The 15,941-nt window shown below is 38.2% G+C and overlaps 3 protein-coding genes across 5 annotated transcripts; 1 reads left to right on the top strand and 2 right to left on the bottom strand.

The window, feature by feature from the left end:
• Positions 1-34: 34 nt before the first annotated feature.
• On the bottom strand, positions 35-10,734 carry LOC113504389 (rab5 GDP/GTP exchange factor). 3 transcript variants are annotated; one of them, XM_026886639.1, is made up of 11 exons: positions 10,633-10,734; positions 9,983-10,112; positions 5,793-5,966; positions 5,066-5,289; positions 4,562-4,671; positions 3,727-3,893; positions 3,114-3,250; positions 2,289-2,399; positions 1,924-2,034; positions 1,401-1,535; positions 35-1,059 (listed from the first exon to the last, which is right to left on the bottom strand). In XM_026886639.1, exons 2-11 carry the CDS (start codon positions 10,110-10,112, stop codon positions 181-183), a joined length of 2,178 nt encoding a protein of 725 aa, XP_026742440.1. In that variant the 5' UTR covers positions 10,633-10,734; the 3' UTR covers positions 35-180. The 3 variants fall into 3 exon arrangements, with proteins under 3 accessions (XP_026742440.1, XP_026742441.1, XP_026742439.1); XM_026886640.1 differs by lacking the exon at positions 10,633-10,734 and adding an exon at positions 10,506-10,617; XM_026886638.1 differs by lacking the exon at positions 10,633-10,734 and having other exon boundaries at positions 9,983-10,499.
• LOC113504394 (DNA oxidative demethylase ALKBH2-like) lies at positions 10,696-15,923 on the bottom strand. Its single transcript, XM_026886644.1, has 5 exons — positions 15,842-15,923; positions 15,456-15,640; positions 15,156-15,335; positions 14,659-14,822; positions 10,696-10,996 (listed from the first exon to the last, which is right to left on the bottom strand). Exons 2-5 carry the CDS (start codon positions 15,623-15,625, stop codon positions 10,851-10,853), a joined length of 660 nt encoding a protein of 219 aa, XP_026742445.1. The 5' UTR covers positions 15,626-15,640; positions 15,842-15,923; the 3' UTR covers positions 10,696-10,850.
• LOC113504390 (tetratricopeptide repeat protein 30A) lies at positions 10,998-14,672 on the top strand. The gene is made up of 2 exons (XM_026886641.1): positions 10,998-11,249; positions 12,716-14,672. The coding sequence occupies exons 1-2, from the start codon at positions 11,190-11,192 to the stop codon at positions 14,648-14,650; spliced, it is 1,995 nt and encodes a 664-aa protein (XP_026742442.1). The 5' UTR covers positions 10,998-11,189; the 3' UTR covers positions 14,651-14,672.
• Positions 15,924-15,941: the final 18 nt, after the last annotated feature.

Below are 15,941 nucleotides of genomic sequence, written 5' to 3'. Positions count from 1 at the left end.
ACTTCATCATTCATTATAAAAGAAAAACTACAAATGTTTCTGTCATGCCATTTATTAGACCAGGACGCATAAAGTATAATTTAAATAAATATTAACAAGAACAAAATCAATAATCGACTTTCAACATTTTAGCACCAACCATTTTGGTTCATAGATCTAATTCGACTGGGTGAGGACCAACTAGTTAGGTCTCCCGCTACTCTGCGGCTGTAGCGGCGACGGCAGGAGGCAGCCCGTCGTGGGCGAGTCATTGTCGTCTAAAATAGAGGTCGACTGTTTCGCTGGACTTTGGCTCCTGAATTGATCTTTCCCTAAATCTACATTCCACTCGACTGGACTGAACGGGTCTTGTCCTCTGTGTACCACTTCAAAGGGATCTGTTTCCTTGTGTTTTTGATCAACGAAACTGAATTCATCAAATGAGTCTATAGCTGCGTCGTAGCCTCGTGACGTCTGGGGTGCAAAAGGGTCGAATGTCTGCGTTTTCTTTAGCGCGTCTGGACTGAAGGGGTCTTTGGGCTCAGACTTGGGCGCGTCTTCGGCTATACTGTTATCTCCGCTGAAGTCTGACAGATCTATATCGTAGTTAATATTGCTCAAGCCGGGAGGCAGTTGATCATTTCCAAAGTCATCGGGAGTCATAAGTTCGTCGATCGACCGCGAGTCGAAAGGCGTGAATCCCAAAGGCGACGGGGTCAGAAGTTCCAGGGAATTGGTACGTTTTAAATCCCACGTCTGATCGAGGTTTTGCGGTGATTTCGATGGTGATTGCCTGTCGATGACTTCGAACCCTAGGATGTTCAGTTTGGGCTCGTCCTCGGGGGGGTCCAGAGTAACGTTAAGTTCTTTGGGCTCTACGGGTACTGTGTGTGCAGGCTGTGGCTGTGACGTGGGCACTGGCTGCGGTTGAGGTTCCTCTCGGTCGGTGCTGGTGCCCAGGTCGATGAGTGGCGCGGTACTAATTTCCTGGAGTTTGCCGAGTCGTGGTAATTCTCGTCGTGGTTTAATTTCTAGTGGTGTTTTTGCTAATACGTCCTGTACTTTTTTGGCGATTTGCTCCTGCAGAAAAGAAATTTAACGTTTTATGTAAAAAGGGAGGATAATTGTAAAAATGAAATAAACATTTAACAAAAGATGGAGGACTTCAGGATTCAGTACTACGTGTGAATAAGACTCTATAATTGCGTCGTTAGAAGCTAGAAAGTCTGACAACCAGTCTAACTAAGGGGTATCGTGTTGCCCAGGTCAGTTACCTGCTGTGAGGAGGTAAGATAGGCAATCGCTTCTTGTAAAACACTGGTACTTAGCAGCATCCGGTTAGACTAGCAGCCGACCTCAACATAGCTGAGAAAAGGCTCGGCTGATGGTGATTGCGCGTCGCTCATTACTTAGTGGGTTACCTCGAAGCTGAGCGCGTTGCTGGCCAGCTGCTGCGCGGCGGCCTGCAGGTCGGCGGCGTGCTGCAGCAGTCGCCGCGCCGCGCCGCGCTGCTCGCCCGCCTCGCGCGCCGCGCCGCACAGCGACAGCGCCGCCGCCTGGGTGCGGACATTGTGGTAGCAGATATCGCAATACCAATTTTCATTAAAATACACCAACACCAACACCAAACGAAAATACACCTAAAAACTAAATTTTCATACTTTTCCCTTCATAATATCTGTGTAATTATTATGAAAAAGAAAACAATAATTTGTTCAGTGTTTGTCGCTTATTATTGCCATCAAACATTCATTTGATACTGAAAAAGAATCAAATCATCAAAACATTATACGTCTCATATATTTACTAAACTAACAAACTGATTGGTTTTATTCATCTAATAAGAACTAATAACACTATTTTAAAATCTGTAAGTTGTCTCAAAACTTTTTATTTATCATGGCATTTTAAACTTTATGTCCTACAGAATAAAGTACTATTTACCCAGGAACTACCGCCGATGGAAGCTGGCATGGCCATGTAACAGTCGAACTCCTTCTTGTCCATGTTTAGTGACTCCGCCGTCAAGTTCTCGATGAACGATACAGCACAACACTAGAAATATTATAACATCAAGTTTAATAATATTTTACTTTTAAAAAAGGCTATTCACGCCAAACCCTCTGAAGGCGACGTGTTGTCGGTTCGATCCAAAGTGTAGGTTGAGTTTGCAGGTAAATACAGTTAATTCAATCAACCCCACCCCCAAAATTGCACTTGGAAAGAATTTCTTTACCTCTGTTAGTGTGCGTGTGTAAAAAGAAGTATAAGACAGTTTTAAGTTAGTTAAAATAGGATAGTAAGCTCACCAAGTTGGTAAAGTAGTATCCGCCCTCGCCAGTCATCAGCCGCTGCGCGTTACAGAAGCGCGTCACGAAGTTGATGTTGCTGACGAGCCGCGGCGGGTTGGCTTTTAATACCTGCAATCAAAACAGAAGTTCTTGGTTTTAATAAAAAGTAAGGTTAGATTCAAAGTTATTTCTGTGGAATTTGTTCAGTTGGATCATCAGTCCGAGATGAATGTGTAGAGTTGAATAAATATTATTCATGTCCCTTTAATTCAATAGACACTTTAGACATTAATAAAACAGAGTGGTATCAGAAATTTTCATCCATATTTTGTATTTTGATTTCTATACCATTCTAATAGGAGCGATGCCAGTTATTGAGTATGTTTGACTATAAACATGGGTGTACGCGTATTCATCAGGATTGATTAAAGATGAATCAGTCTCACGATAGTTACTCCAAAAATATTTGTATACGAATAATTGAATTCGTCTTCCATATAAGGCAATGGGAACTTAAGGACTATATCTAGTTACCGGCACGGATCTTGAGCGCTCGGCGGAAAAATGGGGATCGCTTTGGGCATCTTAAAATAAAACGCCAATCAATTGCATTGGCTAGATGTGTACTCGTCGTCTTGAGATGCATGCAACTGTAGCAAAGAACGAATTTCAACCAATCACGAGTGACGGCTATGATGCGATGCACTTTAGTCCCCCCCCGCGCCTCACTTCGTACCGCAAAAGGGGCCCAAAAAATCACTTCTGCGCAGGTGAAGGACGGCGCTCAAGATCCGTGCCGGTAACTAAGGTATATTGAGGAGTGGCTAGTGCATGGTATCTCACGGTGAAGATGAGCGCGGGCAGCAGGTCGTCGGCGGAGGCGGGCGCGGCCGAGCACAGGCGCAGCACGTGGCGGCACGCGCGCCGCACGCGCGCCAGCTTGCCGCCCGGGCCCGGCGCGCTGTCCATGCCCAGCAGCTCTACGGGCACGCGAGGTACTACTATTACTACTTGTATAACGTTCTGAACTTACTCCCACTCTATGACATCCCACCGCAGAGCAAAGACCTCTTCCTGTATAGGGAAGATTTGAGCATTGATTACCACTCTGACTCATTTCGGGTTGACTCAGTACGGGTTGAGGATTACAAATTACAAATGATTTAATAATGTTTTTTTCATCTTTTTATCAAAAATATAGGCAACATACAAAAAAATACATATTATAATTAAATAGTACTCTTAAACACACATATAGATATACTTTTACTTTGCGTGTCCAAACCCCGACCAAGCGTCAAGGTTGGCCGCCGCTAATCACAGTCCGCGCGCGTCTGTTGTTATAGCCGCGTAGACTAAAAAAGTGCCTCGTTGCGTGATAATTAGCTGTAATAGCCCAAAAATTTCGAATTCCCAATGTCACAAAAACAGGAGAAAAAATAAAACCTCCACTCACCACTGATCGCCTTGTACAACAGAGTCCTACACTCGGCATTAGACCTGTCGAGCTTGCACTCCAGATGCCGCTCCCCGACCCAGCTGAGCTGCTGGATGCGCTCCGACATGGCGCGGTCCAGGCGCTCGTCATCCGTACCGCTGGGGGAGAACACCACTGACGGCAACCTGAGAGTACAGTCAACTAGAATGTTAACATTGTAAATACTGATAGCTCTTTCCTCGGTAGAGGGACAGCTAAATTAAATAAGTTATAATTTTTAAGAATAACAATGTGTTTGGCCTAGTTTTGAGGTCACCACGCCAAACCCACTTAGCGCGTCGTCTTACGGGTTTGATCCCGCGTAGGACCAGCATTCATGTGATCCTTAAATGCTTGTCCTGAGTCTGGGTCTCATTGTGCATGTGACTTGTGTATGTGAAACTCCCCGCGACACAAGGATTAAACTCCTTATTGTGGAAGTCGTTCTTTATACAAACGAAGACCTGTTCTGAAAACTAAGAGTTGTATGTGATACTGAGGTCTTTGCTGCACCGTACTGCCACAGCTAGAGTACTAAGGAAGCGGTTAAAATTGGGAAGTTCGGTGTTTTGACAGTAAACGTGATTAAACTTCGACGTTTTGGTTAGATTCCAAAGCCTTAGGTTTTTTTTTAATAATGCTATAAGGCATGACTCAGGCAGGAAGCAATACAATTTACTACACTCATTCGACCTTACTCAACAATAAACACAAGCGGATATTTCCACGGCTGATTCCCAGACAAACAATAGTTCTTTTCCTATAGCAGAGCAAACAGCTGCTATCTTGAGATATATTGGAGATAGGTACTCACTCGTGCAAGTAAGTCATGGCGTGTTTCTCGACGAAGTCCATGAGGAGTTCCTTCGTGTCAGAGTCCACGTTCGCGAAGTGCGAGGATGTGTCCATGTGTTTCATGAAACGCTGGAATATAATAAAAATGTTATAATATAAGTACAAAAAAATATCAATGGTGTAAATTAGAGGCACAATTTCGAAATTAAGACTATACGTACGTCCGAATCATATTATTAAAGTTTGAATAATCCTGATAAGAAGTAACGTGGAAAAGGGAATTGTAGAAGAATTTCGGGTGACAGTTTATATCATCTAATATATAATATAAAGATCCAAGCAATAAAACATGTAAAAGATAGAGCAAGCTCGACCACCAGTTGATGATTTTTAGATACAATTGTTATCGATAGTGTAGCCGTAAGTCTGAGACTGACCGAAAACGAGACGGCGTTGTATTAACCGGCGTCTTTCTTTCACAATAACAACAAGGATAATTTTAAAGGTAGGCTTAGCCGCTCACCTGGTACTGCCGCTGCACCCTCTCGGAGAGCTCATCCACCGTCATGACGTTGGCGCACTTGATGACGTCCATGATGAAGCTGTGCACGAAGACGCGCGCGTCGCGGTCCACCTGCGCGGGCAGCTGCGGGAAGCGCGCGCGGAACTCACTCTTCATGCCCTCGTTAACTAGCGCGGGGATCTTGAACTCAGGGGGGCGCTTCTCACTTGAGTGGTCGTGGTCTTCTAAATTGTTTTGGAAAGTTTAAGGTTAGAGGTCGTGTCAAATTGTTGTATTTTCACTTATATATAGTCATCGTTTAATGAATAAAATTTATGTGAAATACAGTCAGCCATATGTCTTAATCCCAGCTTAAGACCTAATTTAGTCAAAATCAAAACCAAAATAGGTGTTTTATAAAATAGTAACGAATACAATGACTGGTTAAAGTTATTTTTCGTACATCTCATTTTTTACATCATTTAATAACGATCTGGGATCACTTTAATAAAATACTGGTGTGAAACTAGAGGGCGTGTTAAACACAGCGACATCTAGTCTCGAAACTAAGCAACGCTTGTATTATGAGCGCTAGACGACTGGTAGACATACTTATATACCTCTAAATAAATATAGTTACACCGAGCCGCAGAAATATTTTTCCTGTGTGGAAATTAAACCTATTTTTAATTCATAAAACTTGTATATCTGTATACCCTAACTGCTTACTAATACTATTGTTTGTTACCTGTATTGCTCTTCTTGAAGACGCTGAACTTGAGCAGGTTAGCCTTCTTCAGGGTCTCGCTCTGTCGGAGCCTCTTCTCTTCAAACTTGGAGAATGAGGAGTGGGAGGTGAGCTTCAGACCTTTCTCCTGCTTTTTCTGTTCTGGCTTTGGTAAGGTCGCCGAAGACGCTTTCTCTGTTTAAATTTTTAAAATACATATATCAAAAATATAAATACTGAAAAGTGCGATAAGAAGAAATCTAAAAAATAATGTATACTATTATCATTTTGTCCCGCTGCTATGGACAAATCATTATTGGTAAGTAATTTCTGGTGGTATTTAAGGTACAAGGTGAATTAGAATGCACGGATAGCCGAGTGTTTAAGGACACCGCGTCGTGTCGCGGGTTCTATCCCCGCGTGAGTCAAGCTTTGTGTAATCCGCGAATGCTTTAACTGAGTCTGGGTTTTTTTGTGCGTGTGACTTGAATTGTGAATGTTTGTAAAACCTCTTGCGACGCAAGAATTAACATCTCGGATGCCTTAACTACCATTAATGGCGCGCTAAATTTCATTATAACTGTAATAATTTATTCACAATACAAGGGTACAGAAGATTCAGACAAACAGAATAATATAATATATTGCGCACAACATGAGTCATGATTAAATAATATTTATATTCTGAAGTCAACGTTCAGACACGCGCTTCCTATATCAGATCATAATCTACATAATTAACTACATTGTTATATATTTTATTGTTTTCTAGAAACTTTGTAAATTTCTTGTTACAAATATATATAGCTTACGGCATTCACAAATACTCTGTCTATCTATTGGTAAGGAATAATCAAAATCGGCTGAATAGTTACTGAGATTACCACACACATCGTCTCAAACTTCACTATTTTATTATATTTAGTATAAATTACAAAAAGACGGCCTCTCTAGCCTGCTGACAACAACAGCAACGGTTGAAATAATTGCGTGGTACAATATCGGTATTCAATTATACATAGAGGAAAGTTGATGTTTGTAATGATTAATTAGTGAATTTGTATTTCTGATACTACGCGCTATTTTTAGTTTCTCGGGAAATCCATCGCTTATTTACAGTATATTATGTTTATGTCATATTCCCCTGTAATCATTTCGACGAATAGAATATGTTTGTTCTGTACGAGATAAATATCAAATCTCGGCTCTCGAAATCAGGTCATTAAACTTGGTATTGATACACCTCGCCAGGTAATAATACCTAAGAGAGATAGCCTGGGGACCTAATACTTCCTCCTAAATTAATATCTACGTCGCCAATGTGGAAGTGAGACGCGGCTCTACGTCGTGTCTCGCTCCATCTCGCTTGCACGACTGCTATAGTCTGACCCGCCCGTCTTGTCGCTAGTCTTGCCCGCCAGGTAGCGAATAACCCCATAATTTTAAAACTAAAAAATAATTGACTGGAATTGGTTTATGGTGTCGTTACCCTTCGTTCCCTTAAACTTTATAAAACAAGATTTAAACGGGTTTTCAATGACGTACCTATCTATTTTATTCTTTGTTCATTGGCGCTGAAGCGACCAGAAGACCTAAGGAGAACATTAATTACCTCTTTCGTCTAATAATAACTAGAAAAAAGCTGATGTAATCATACAGTTATTAAGTCCATTTAAAATCGTCTCAATTTATTTCACATCAGACATTTAAGTACCAGTTATCAGCACACGTGAGACTTTTTAGGACCTACATAAAAACTAAGATCAAACAGCAATTTGCAATAAAACCAACAACTCCTAATATACTACTCAACCTCTAAGAGTCAAGAGTGAATGACCAGTTTTGAATATAAAAAGCATTATATCCATCTAATCGAGTAAGGAAACAGGTTATCCCTTGTCAAACAAAAAGATTCGTCGAACCCAAGTGCACCTCCTAATAAGTTCGTGCAAAAAATATACTCGTGACCAAGAAATATAACTTTTATTAACCATTTGGCAACACACGTGCTCAACCAGACATATCAAATGTGGTTGCGGTTGGACGGGTTGTCCAAGGAAACAGGAAGAGCAAAACCATATAAGTTAACGAACGAAAAATAGTAACCGCCAAATTTTGCTACAGCTGAGGAAGGTTTTTCGGACTTATTTTGTTACTATTATGATGGTTAAATGTAATTAGGTTGAAAACATGGTTTTCTTCTTCTTTTTCGTCCTACCCTTTTACCTGAACTAGGACACAACGCGAAGTTAGCTTTATTCGCGTTATTGTAAATAAGCTGCCTTGAGATGTTTTTGTATTTTTGATCACCAGGGTACTGGCAGGCAGTATCTACGTTTCTTTGTGTTAGAGAAAGAGATCTAGGGCAAGCTGAACCAACCATCTGACCAACATGTCCGTGGTATCTGAGAAGATTATCTATATTTTTGAAGAAAAATAACTTCACCTCGAAATCTCAGTCAAAGAAGTTTTGTCCGTCTAGGAGTAATTTGAAAAACAACTTCAGGGAAGTGCAGGATATGACTATTAAACGTAAGCTGTCTCTCAAAGTGTCGGAAAAGATAAAATGTCCTTGACAGCTAATAATACTTTCGTACATAATATCACGTAATTGTCGGCGCACCTAAATAAATCACCTTGGGAGTCGAGGATTCAATGTATTATCTATATATTATGTGAAAACCATGCGTTTATCATGATGATAACTGCGAGGAAGGTGAAGTTCACATTATCAAAGCAGTTAAAGACAAACCTTTGTTAATATTATCATAGATTTGATTTATATCATGTATCATATTACACAGAATTCTTACGAAACTCTGTTTTGGTATTTGTTTGCTATGGTAAGAAAGGTTTAGTTAAATGTTACATTCAGGTTTAACTATGAATTTTTAGCTATTGAAATAAAATCCTTTTAGAGATTGCTTTCTGATTGTCAGTGAACATTTTTAGTTAGCTAAAGCATTTGACTAAGAAGATGACACTAAAATAAAAGTAATATCATAATGTAAATATATTGATATTAAGACCATAACATACTGAATTTATTAAGAAAAAACAAGTCTTAGGCAATCTTCAAATATTCAAAACACTTGAAACTAAAGATGTTATAATGTAGTGTTCCACAAGGCTGTATCCTTCGCTCAATACAAAAACCAAACTAAATATAAAGTAATGTGAAGCCATTAAAAAGCCTCTGGCCTATTTAGACTAATTTAGAGTATATGCAACGGGTAGAAAAAATAAAACTTAAACAATAATATCTGTAGACAGTCAACAATCAATGTATGTTTAAAGATATAACAACAGAATAATGAAGCTCTTTTACAATTATGTCTAAGTGTGCAGCAAGTTAAAACTTCTAAGAAAAAGACCATATCTAGAGTGTACATAGTACCAAGTATATTGCTTTACATTCTAAAATCATGGGATCATAGTTCTGGTAACTGATTGTCATGGTGACCGCATTGTTATGTTACATGGGCTTATATGTCTTGCTCGTTTAAGATTTTGCAACTTTCATAAGAGCTTAGTCAGAGCTGTGATGTCTCCATAGATCTACTCTATATTGTTTGACTGTATGAATAGCCTTGAATAAGTAATGTACACAACAACATAGGACTTGAAAGGTTATGAAACCTCCAGGGATACAATTCATATCCTTCCTTTCTTTATATTGACCCAAAACTAAGAAGGTATAGACCAAAAATGTTTCCAATCTACTTTACAATTATCCAAAAATAATTATGAAAAATTACTAGCCTTAAAAACAGAGTTTACTGCATTATATATAGTAAAGTGATTTAATTGTATTTGTAATGATAATCAGCCATCGTCATTGTAATATATTTGTATTATTGTGAGAAAAGCTATAGTCAAATAAAACCACCCACTGTGTACTTATGAATTATTCTCTATGTACAACTATATACTGTACTACTATAATTTCTGTACAGGGTTTCTTACAACAAAGAAATACGGCAGTCACTGATAAATATAGCTGATTGTATTTATATTTTGCCAGATTATTTTAATGCACTAGTAAAAATGAAGAAAGAATCGTTTTGTATTAGTACTCTTAAAAAAATGTTAAATTTTCTGGTATGGTACAAAAAAAAAGGAAAATAGTTGCTGTTCTAAACAAAATTATGGTTTGAGATATTCTTATGTTCATATGCAAAAAATTTAATTTAGTGCAAGATAGTACTCACCAGCTTTCCTCTGCCGCTGCATCTGTTCACGGTGGCACTTGGAGCAGTACCCCTGCCATTGCGGGTTCCCAAAGTAATCGCACCCATTCTTGCACTTCAAGTCACTCTGGTCTATCCGCAGCGACGGCATCTTGGACGCAAACATCATATACTTGTAAGATCTCTGTAGATTTGGACCGAACCACATAGTCACAATAACTATATACTACTGAGCAATTTAATTTTGACTGACAAATACAAATTATTCATATATTTTTGAAGGAATCTCTAAACCACTGTCAATTTCGAATCCTGAGCCGTGGCACACAAGCCTCACAGGCCGCGACAATGTTTACTCAACAAATTTAGTCAACTTTTAGCGCTCTGCACTCGAACTGTTTCCCATCGAATTCGACGTCGAAATTTTCAGCCCATGTTTGGCAATTTACGAAAACGGGGAGTGGTTTTGCACGGAAAACAGTATTCATTTCAATACGTAGCGCTAACGGTGGCCGTTCAACGTTTTACTCCGTTATATAGTCACCTCTTATCGTGGAAATGTATGTACTCGAGTATCTCTGATAACCAAATGAATCTATCTAAATGTACACATATATTTACGTAGCTCGGAATAGAGGATATAACTACAATACTACCAACGACAGACTTACCTTTGATGTTCAGACAATGACAGGATTATATTTTATACTGTTTAATTAAAATAAAACGAATAATTGTAACATCGACACACACAACAAATCATTATTATTTGACATTTGTTTTTTTTTTAAACGTCATCGACATTGAATGTTGACAAAGGAACAATGGCATTCTGCTTACAAAAAATATTGTCTATCACACAACGTTCATTATCGCTGCTAGATTCTAATTAATGACGTTTAATGATCATTTTTCTAAACGTTAAATTTATTCTTGCACCCAATAACTTTTTTCGAGTCGGAAGAGAGTGATACCATATTTCATTTGTGGGTGGGTTCATTAGTAGTATGCTGCCGTGCTCCAATTCCAGTTTCACTGCAAAAGGAATAATAAAGGCTTAGTGGATAATCTCAAAAAGGTTTTTGTATCAACAACATTGCAATCTTTTCGTTATAGGCAGAGTGCACCTTTCGGTTCAGAGTTATTTTTATTTTATTAGGTCTGAGCTATTCAGTTGCTATAGCAACCAGATTGTAAACTATAAAGACAAGTTAAAATAAACAATTTTATGATGGACCAAACAATGCAGATAAAAGATGGACAATATACAAAAACGATATATACAATGGTGAGACAGAATTCCTTATGTTTTCATTTTATAATAGGACACTTGAATAGATATTTGTACACAAGTGGAATCGGCACTTCTATATTAGGCACGTTTCTAGGTAGTGATTATTAGTGTAAGTACCACAAGTAATACTTATTAGATACCTTCACCATGCCAAAGACATTTCGTATGACTTTTTGACCTAAGTAATTCGTTGCAGGCACTTCGACTGTATATAATTACGGTATCAACTGTTTGTTTCGTAAAAAAAAGTATATAAAATATATTTAAAGACAACCCTACACGATTGTACTACAAATAAATACGTAATAATAAAACTTTTCAGCCTTGGATAATAACGAAAACAATTTCCGCAATGTATGCTACGATAACACCATGTTTTAAACAATTGATTGATTATTTTGGGTTGCTACACCCATCACCTATAAATCAAGGGAATGTCTTTCAAGGGTATTTTGCAAATATCAACTTACCTAAACGAATTCTAATCGGGCAGCTGTCGTTATAAAGATATCATGTAATGTAATTAGTGCACTGAGCCGCATTTCGTTTAACGATCATCTGATAAGATTAACGACATCGCACGATAATACTTTCGACCTAAATGTCCACGTAGCTTATTATATTTTATACCTACTTAGGTACTGTAAATAATAATCGTTTTTTTTTATGATTCATGAGTTTTATTGCCGAACCCAAATACCTAGTAGAAGCTGGAGGTTTGTAGAGTTTACTTAGTTACTTTCAAGAGAGCAATAGAGTATTATCAAATTATGTAACAATCCTTTCTGAAGTGCAATAAACCATTTTAATATTGAGTATCAGGAAGTAGCTAATTTAAGGTAAATGATACGGACTAAAAGAATTGTACTTTTTTAAAATTTGAAATTTAAACGAAAAGAGTAACGATTTTATCAGTTAGTTTTAATACATTGACGTAGACGGTTTTAATACATTGAAGTAGACGGTTTTAATCGTATTTCTACGTCAGTAAGCTCCACCTAAGAATGTACGATATCAATAAAAGAAAACAATACTTTAGGCATATTTCATATTAAATCGGTTAAACCCCTTATATTACTCGTTTAATCCCTTATGTTGCATTCTTGCAAGTAGAAAAATATTTCATTTTATGTTAATTAATTAGTTCACAGATAATCCAAATAAATTGTCAAGGACGCGCGAAGTTTAGGTATAGTGATTTTCTGAATAAGGTGCTAATTAGCTACATACAACAAGGCCCAATACACAATGGGCATTATGTATCAAGCTCTCATAATAATATCGATGCAAAGGGACATTCGGTCGTAGCATGCTACGTTTGTCCTTAAATATTCCACTTGTAATTTAAATAATCTAATAAGATAATCATCTTAAGGACGCGTTATTACGTTAGAAATAGATTCATTATCGTCTAGCCGTTACTGTGATGAATTGAATAAAATGACAATTATTTGTTCCAGATAAAAGAAACCAGATACGATGAGGCAATCAAGGCTTTAAACGAAGCTATAAACTTTAGTCCGAACCGCGCGGGACTATCTCTTCTCGGATTCTGTTATTTTAGAACCCAATCTTTTGTTGAAGCAGCAAATTGCTATGAACAATTAGCAGCCATGCACCCTGATGTCCCCGAGTACAAGCTGTACTTTGCTCAAGCTCTCCACGAAGCAACAATGTATGATGAATCTTACAAAGTCACTGTACAAATAACTGCTCCAGAACTTGAAAGAAAAGTCATTAAATTGCAATCTGCCATTAAATATGGAGAAGAGGATACAATAACTGCGAAAGGCCTAGTTGATTCTTACCCTCAAGAGGATCCAGATAAGGATATAAATCTGGGATGTCTTTTATTCAAAGAAAACCAATATGAAGAGGCCTTACAAAAGTTTTCAAGGAGTCTCAACGTCGTAGGATTCAATGCGCATCTTCATTACAACATAGCGTTATGTTATTTTAAACTAAAAGAGTATCCTCAAGCATTAAAACACATAACTCTTGTCATCGAAAGAGGCATCCGCGATCATCCCGAGCTAGCTGTGGGTATGCAAGCAGAAACATCAGAAGTGAAGTCCGTCGGAAATACGTTGACCTTACATGAGACGGCACTCACTGAAGTGTTCAATCTAAAGGCCGCTATCGAGTTCCAATTGAAGAACATAGAAGCGGCGCGCGAAGCCCTCAACGACATGCCACCGAGACATGAACATGAGTTAGATGCGGTGACACTGCACAACATAGCTCTCACCTCTATAGATATCAAGCCTACAGATGGCTTCGAAAAACTACATTTCTTGCTCCAACAAGATCCTTTTCCAGCAGAAACATTCGCTAACCTTTTACTTCTGTATTGTAAATTTGAATACTTTGATCTAGCAGCTGATGTTCTAGCCGAAAACGCCCAATTTACATACAAATACTTGACCCCATACCTATATGACTTTTTGGATGCTATAATTACCAGCCAAACATCACCTGAAGAAGCATTCCAGAAATATGAAGATATAGCCTCTAAACATGCGGAGCAGTTGAGGAAACTTACAAAAGTAGTTCAGGAGAGTCGGTCTCAAGGGGACAATGACCAAGTGAAGAAAGCTGTGGTTGAATACGAAGAGGCCTTGGAAAGATACATTCCAGTTGTTATGGCTCAAGCTAAAATCTACTGGGATATGGAAAACTATGGACAGGTGGAAAAGATTTTTCGCAAATCGGTAGAATTTTGCAATGAATCTGATGTTTGGCGACTAAATGTAGCTCATGTGCTGTTTATGCAAGAAAATAAGTATAAAGAAGCGGCCAGTTTCTACGAACCAATTGTTAAGAAACAGTATGATAATATTTTAGATGTAAGCGCAGTAGTTTTAGCTAATCTCTGTGTATCTTACATAATGACGTCACAAAACGAGGAAGCCGAAGATATTATGAGGAAAATTGAAAAAGAGGAAGAGCAACAAATATTCGAAGACCCCCAAAAGAAGTTTTATCATCTGTGCATCGTGAACTTAGTAATCGGCACGTTGTATTGCGCGAAGGGGAACTACGAATTTGGAATATCCCGAGTTATAAAATCCCTAGAGCCTTTTAATAAGCGTCTAGGAACCGATACGTGGTTCTATGCCAAGCGTTGTTTTTTATCATTCCTGGAGAACTTAGCTAAGCACTTGATTGTTGTTAAAGATAACACTATAAAGGACTGCTTGCAGTTCCTAGAAGGTTGCGAGACGTACGGGCGCCGCGTGAGCACCGTTATCGAGAACCCATTTCAAGAAGAGGACGCACATAACAAGGCGAAGCAAACCGTCACTTACGAAGCACGACTCCTGCGATACATGTTCTACAAACTAAGGAATATCGACGACTCTGTTACTATCAATAAGTATGAGGATTTAAAATAAACGCTTACCTGGAGGTATCGGCTTCTTATCTTTCCCTGGTTTCCGTGCATCTCTATGCTTGAGTACGAAAGTCCTCTCTTGTCCAAAGGAAATGGACGCTATAGGCGCAGTAGGATCTAGCTCCGGTTCATTATCTCTATGCTCACCCATATGATCAGTACCACTTCTGTATCTACGTCGACATAAATTGTAGAATGTTAAGATACCGTCATCGAAAGCCGATAAAACTTTAATTTATTAGAGTACTTTAATATTTTTATGTGGAATTTGACATAGAAATAAACATTTATTGGAGAAACGTATCCTCAGGCTTCATAAAATTTGCAGCCTTAATCTACCTAACCGTGAAATGGTATTGTAATACATTAAAAAATGCAATAACTTGATAAGTAACCATTCAAAATACTTAAGGCAAGGCATGCAAGCATTTCATTTAAAGCAATCGCGGATCATAGCACCTATCTTATTGAAAAATTCTATTAGTCATTTAATTGTATACACTCACTTGTTAACCAAAACAAAGTCATATTTAACGCCTTTGAGAGCTAGCAGAAAGTCTCGCAAAGCCAACACGGGTGCTGGCCAAGGCAATGCAGGAACTGTTGTTCCAGAGTATGTGTAAGTTATCCCTGGATCGCCGTAAGCTACCTGCTGACGCGGTAAGGGGTAAACCTTTCCAAATACTCTAAAAAAAATATAATCTTAAATAGTCTGCTTTGCTATCCGTTTGCCGATTAGCTCAGGACACAGGATACTAACATCCTAAGTGATACAAGAAACGTTAGAAAGCAAGAAAAATGCTCACTTTATTTGAGACAGATCTCCGGTGAAATATTCTAAAGTACTTTCGAGTTCTCTAAAAATCTCACTAGCTATACTTTTATTTATGGGCACAGTATATTCCAAATTAAGCCCATCTCCTTTAATAGATTTCCAGATCACTGAATTCACGTCGATATTTTTCAATTTTTCCATCTTTTAAATAATTTCCTGAAATCATAGTGATATATTGGGTTGGCAACACTTTTCTCTAAATTGTCATTTACGGAACATTGTTATTGACATGTGGAAAAGTATTTTCAAAATAATTATAAGCCTCTATTTACAATTTGCTTTAAGTTTATGTTAATTATATGTACATCATCGTACAAATATAACTATGATAGTAAACGTAATATCAAAGAAACGTACCTTTTACAAGACGTAATCTTAATTTTACTTAACAAAATAGTTCTTCACAAACACGGGAGTGTATGAAAATGAAATGGATATGTTGCCAAACACAAATATC

This window comes from Trichoplusia ni, chromosome 22 (assembly GCF_003590095.1).
Source record: "Trichoplusia ni isolate ovarian cell line Hi5 chromosome 22, tn1, whole genome shotgun sequence".
Classification (NCBI taxonomy): Eukaryota; Metazoa; Arthropoda; class Insecta; order Lepidoptera; family Noctuidae; genus Trichoplusia; species Trichoplusia ni.
This window is presented reverse-complemented; position numbering and strand designations above follow the sequence as displayed.

Excerpts from the sequence above, each read along its gene's own strand:
- LOC113504394 (XM_026886644.1), bottom strand. The coding sequence starts at position 15,625 with ATGGAAAAATTGAAAAATATCGACGTGAATTCAGTGATCTGGAAATCT. Across the intron at positions 15,336-15,455 it reads GGAGATCTGTCTCAAATAAA|AGTATTTGGAAAGGTTTACC; the intron begins GTGAGCATTTTT and ends TATTTTTTTTAG. Across the intron at positions 10,997-14,658 it reads TAAGAAGCCGATACCTCCAG|TGAAACTGGAATTGGAGCAC; the intron begins GTAAGCGTTTAT and ends TTCCTTTTGCAG.
- LOC113504390 (XM_026886641.1), top strand. The coding sequence starts at position 11,190 with ATGATGGACCAAACAATGCAGATAAAAGATGGACAATATACAAAAACG. Across the intron at positions 11,250-12,715 it reads CAAAAACGATATATACAATG|ATAAAAGAAACCAGATACGA; the intron begins GTGAGACAGAAT and ends TATTTGTTCCAG.
- LOC113504389 (XM_026886638.1), bottom strand. The coding sequence starts at position 10,169 with ATGTGGTTCGGTCCAAATCTACAGAGATCTTACAAGTATATGATGTTT. Across the intron at positions 3,894-4,561 it reads GCCATGACTTACTTGCACGA|GTTGCCGTCAGTGGTGTTCT; the intron begins GTGAGTACCTAT and ends CTGTACTCTCAG. Across the intron at positions 2,035-2,288 it reads GATACTACTTTACCAACTTG|TGTTGTGCTGTATCGTTCAT; the intron begins GTGAGCTTACTA and ends TAATATTTCTAG.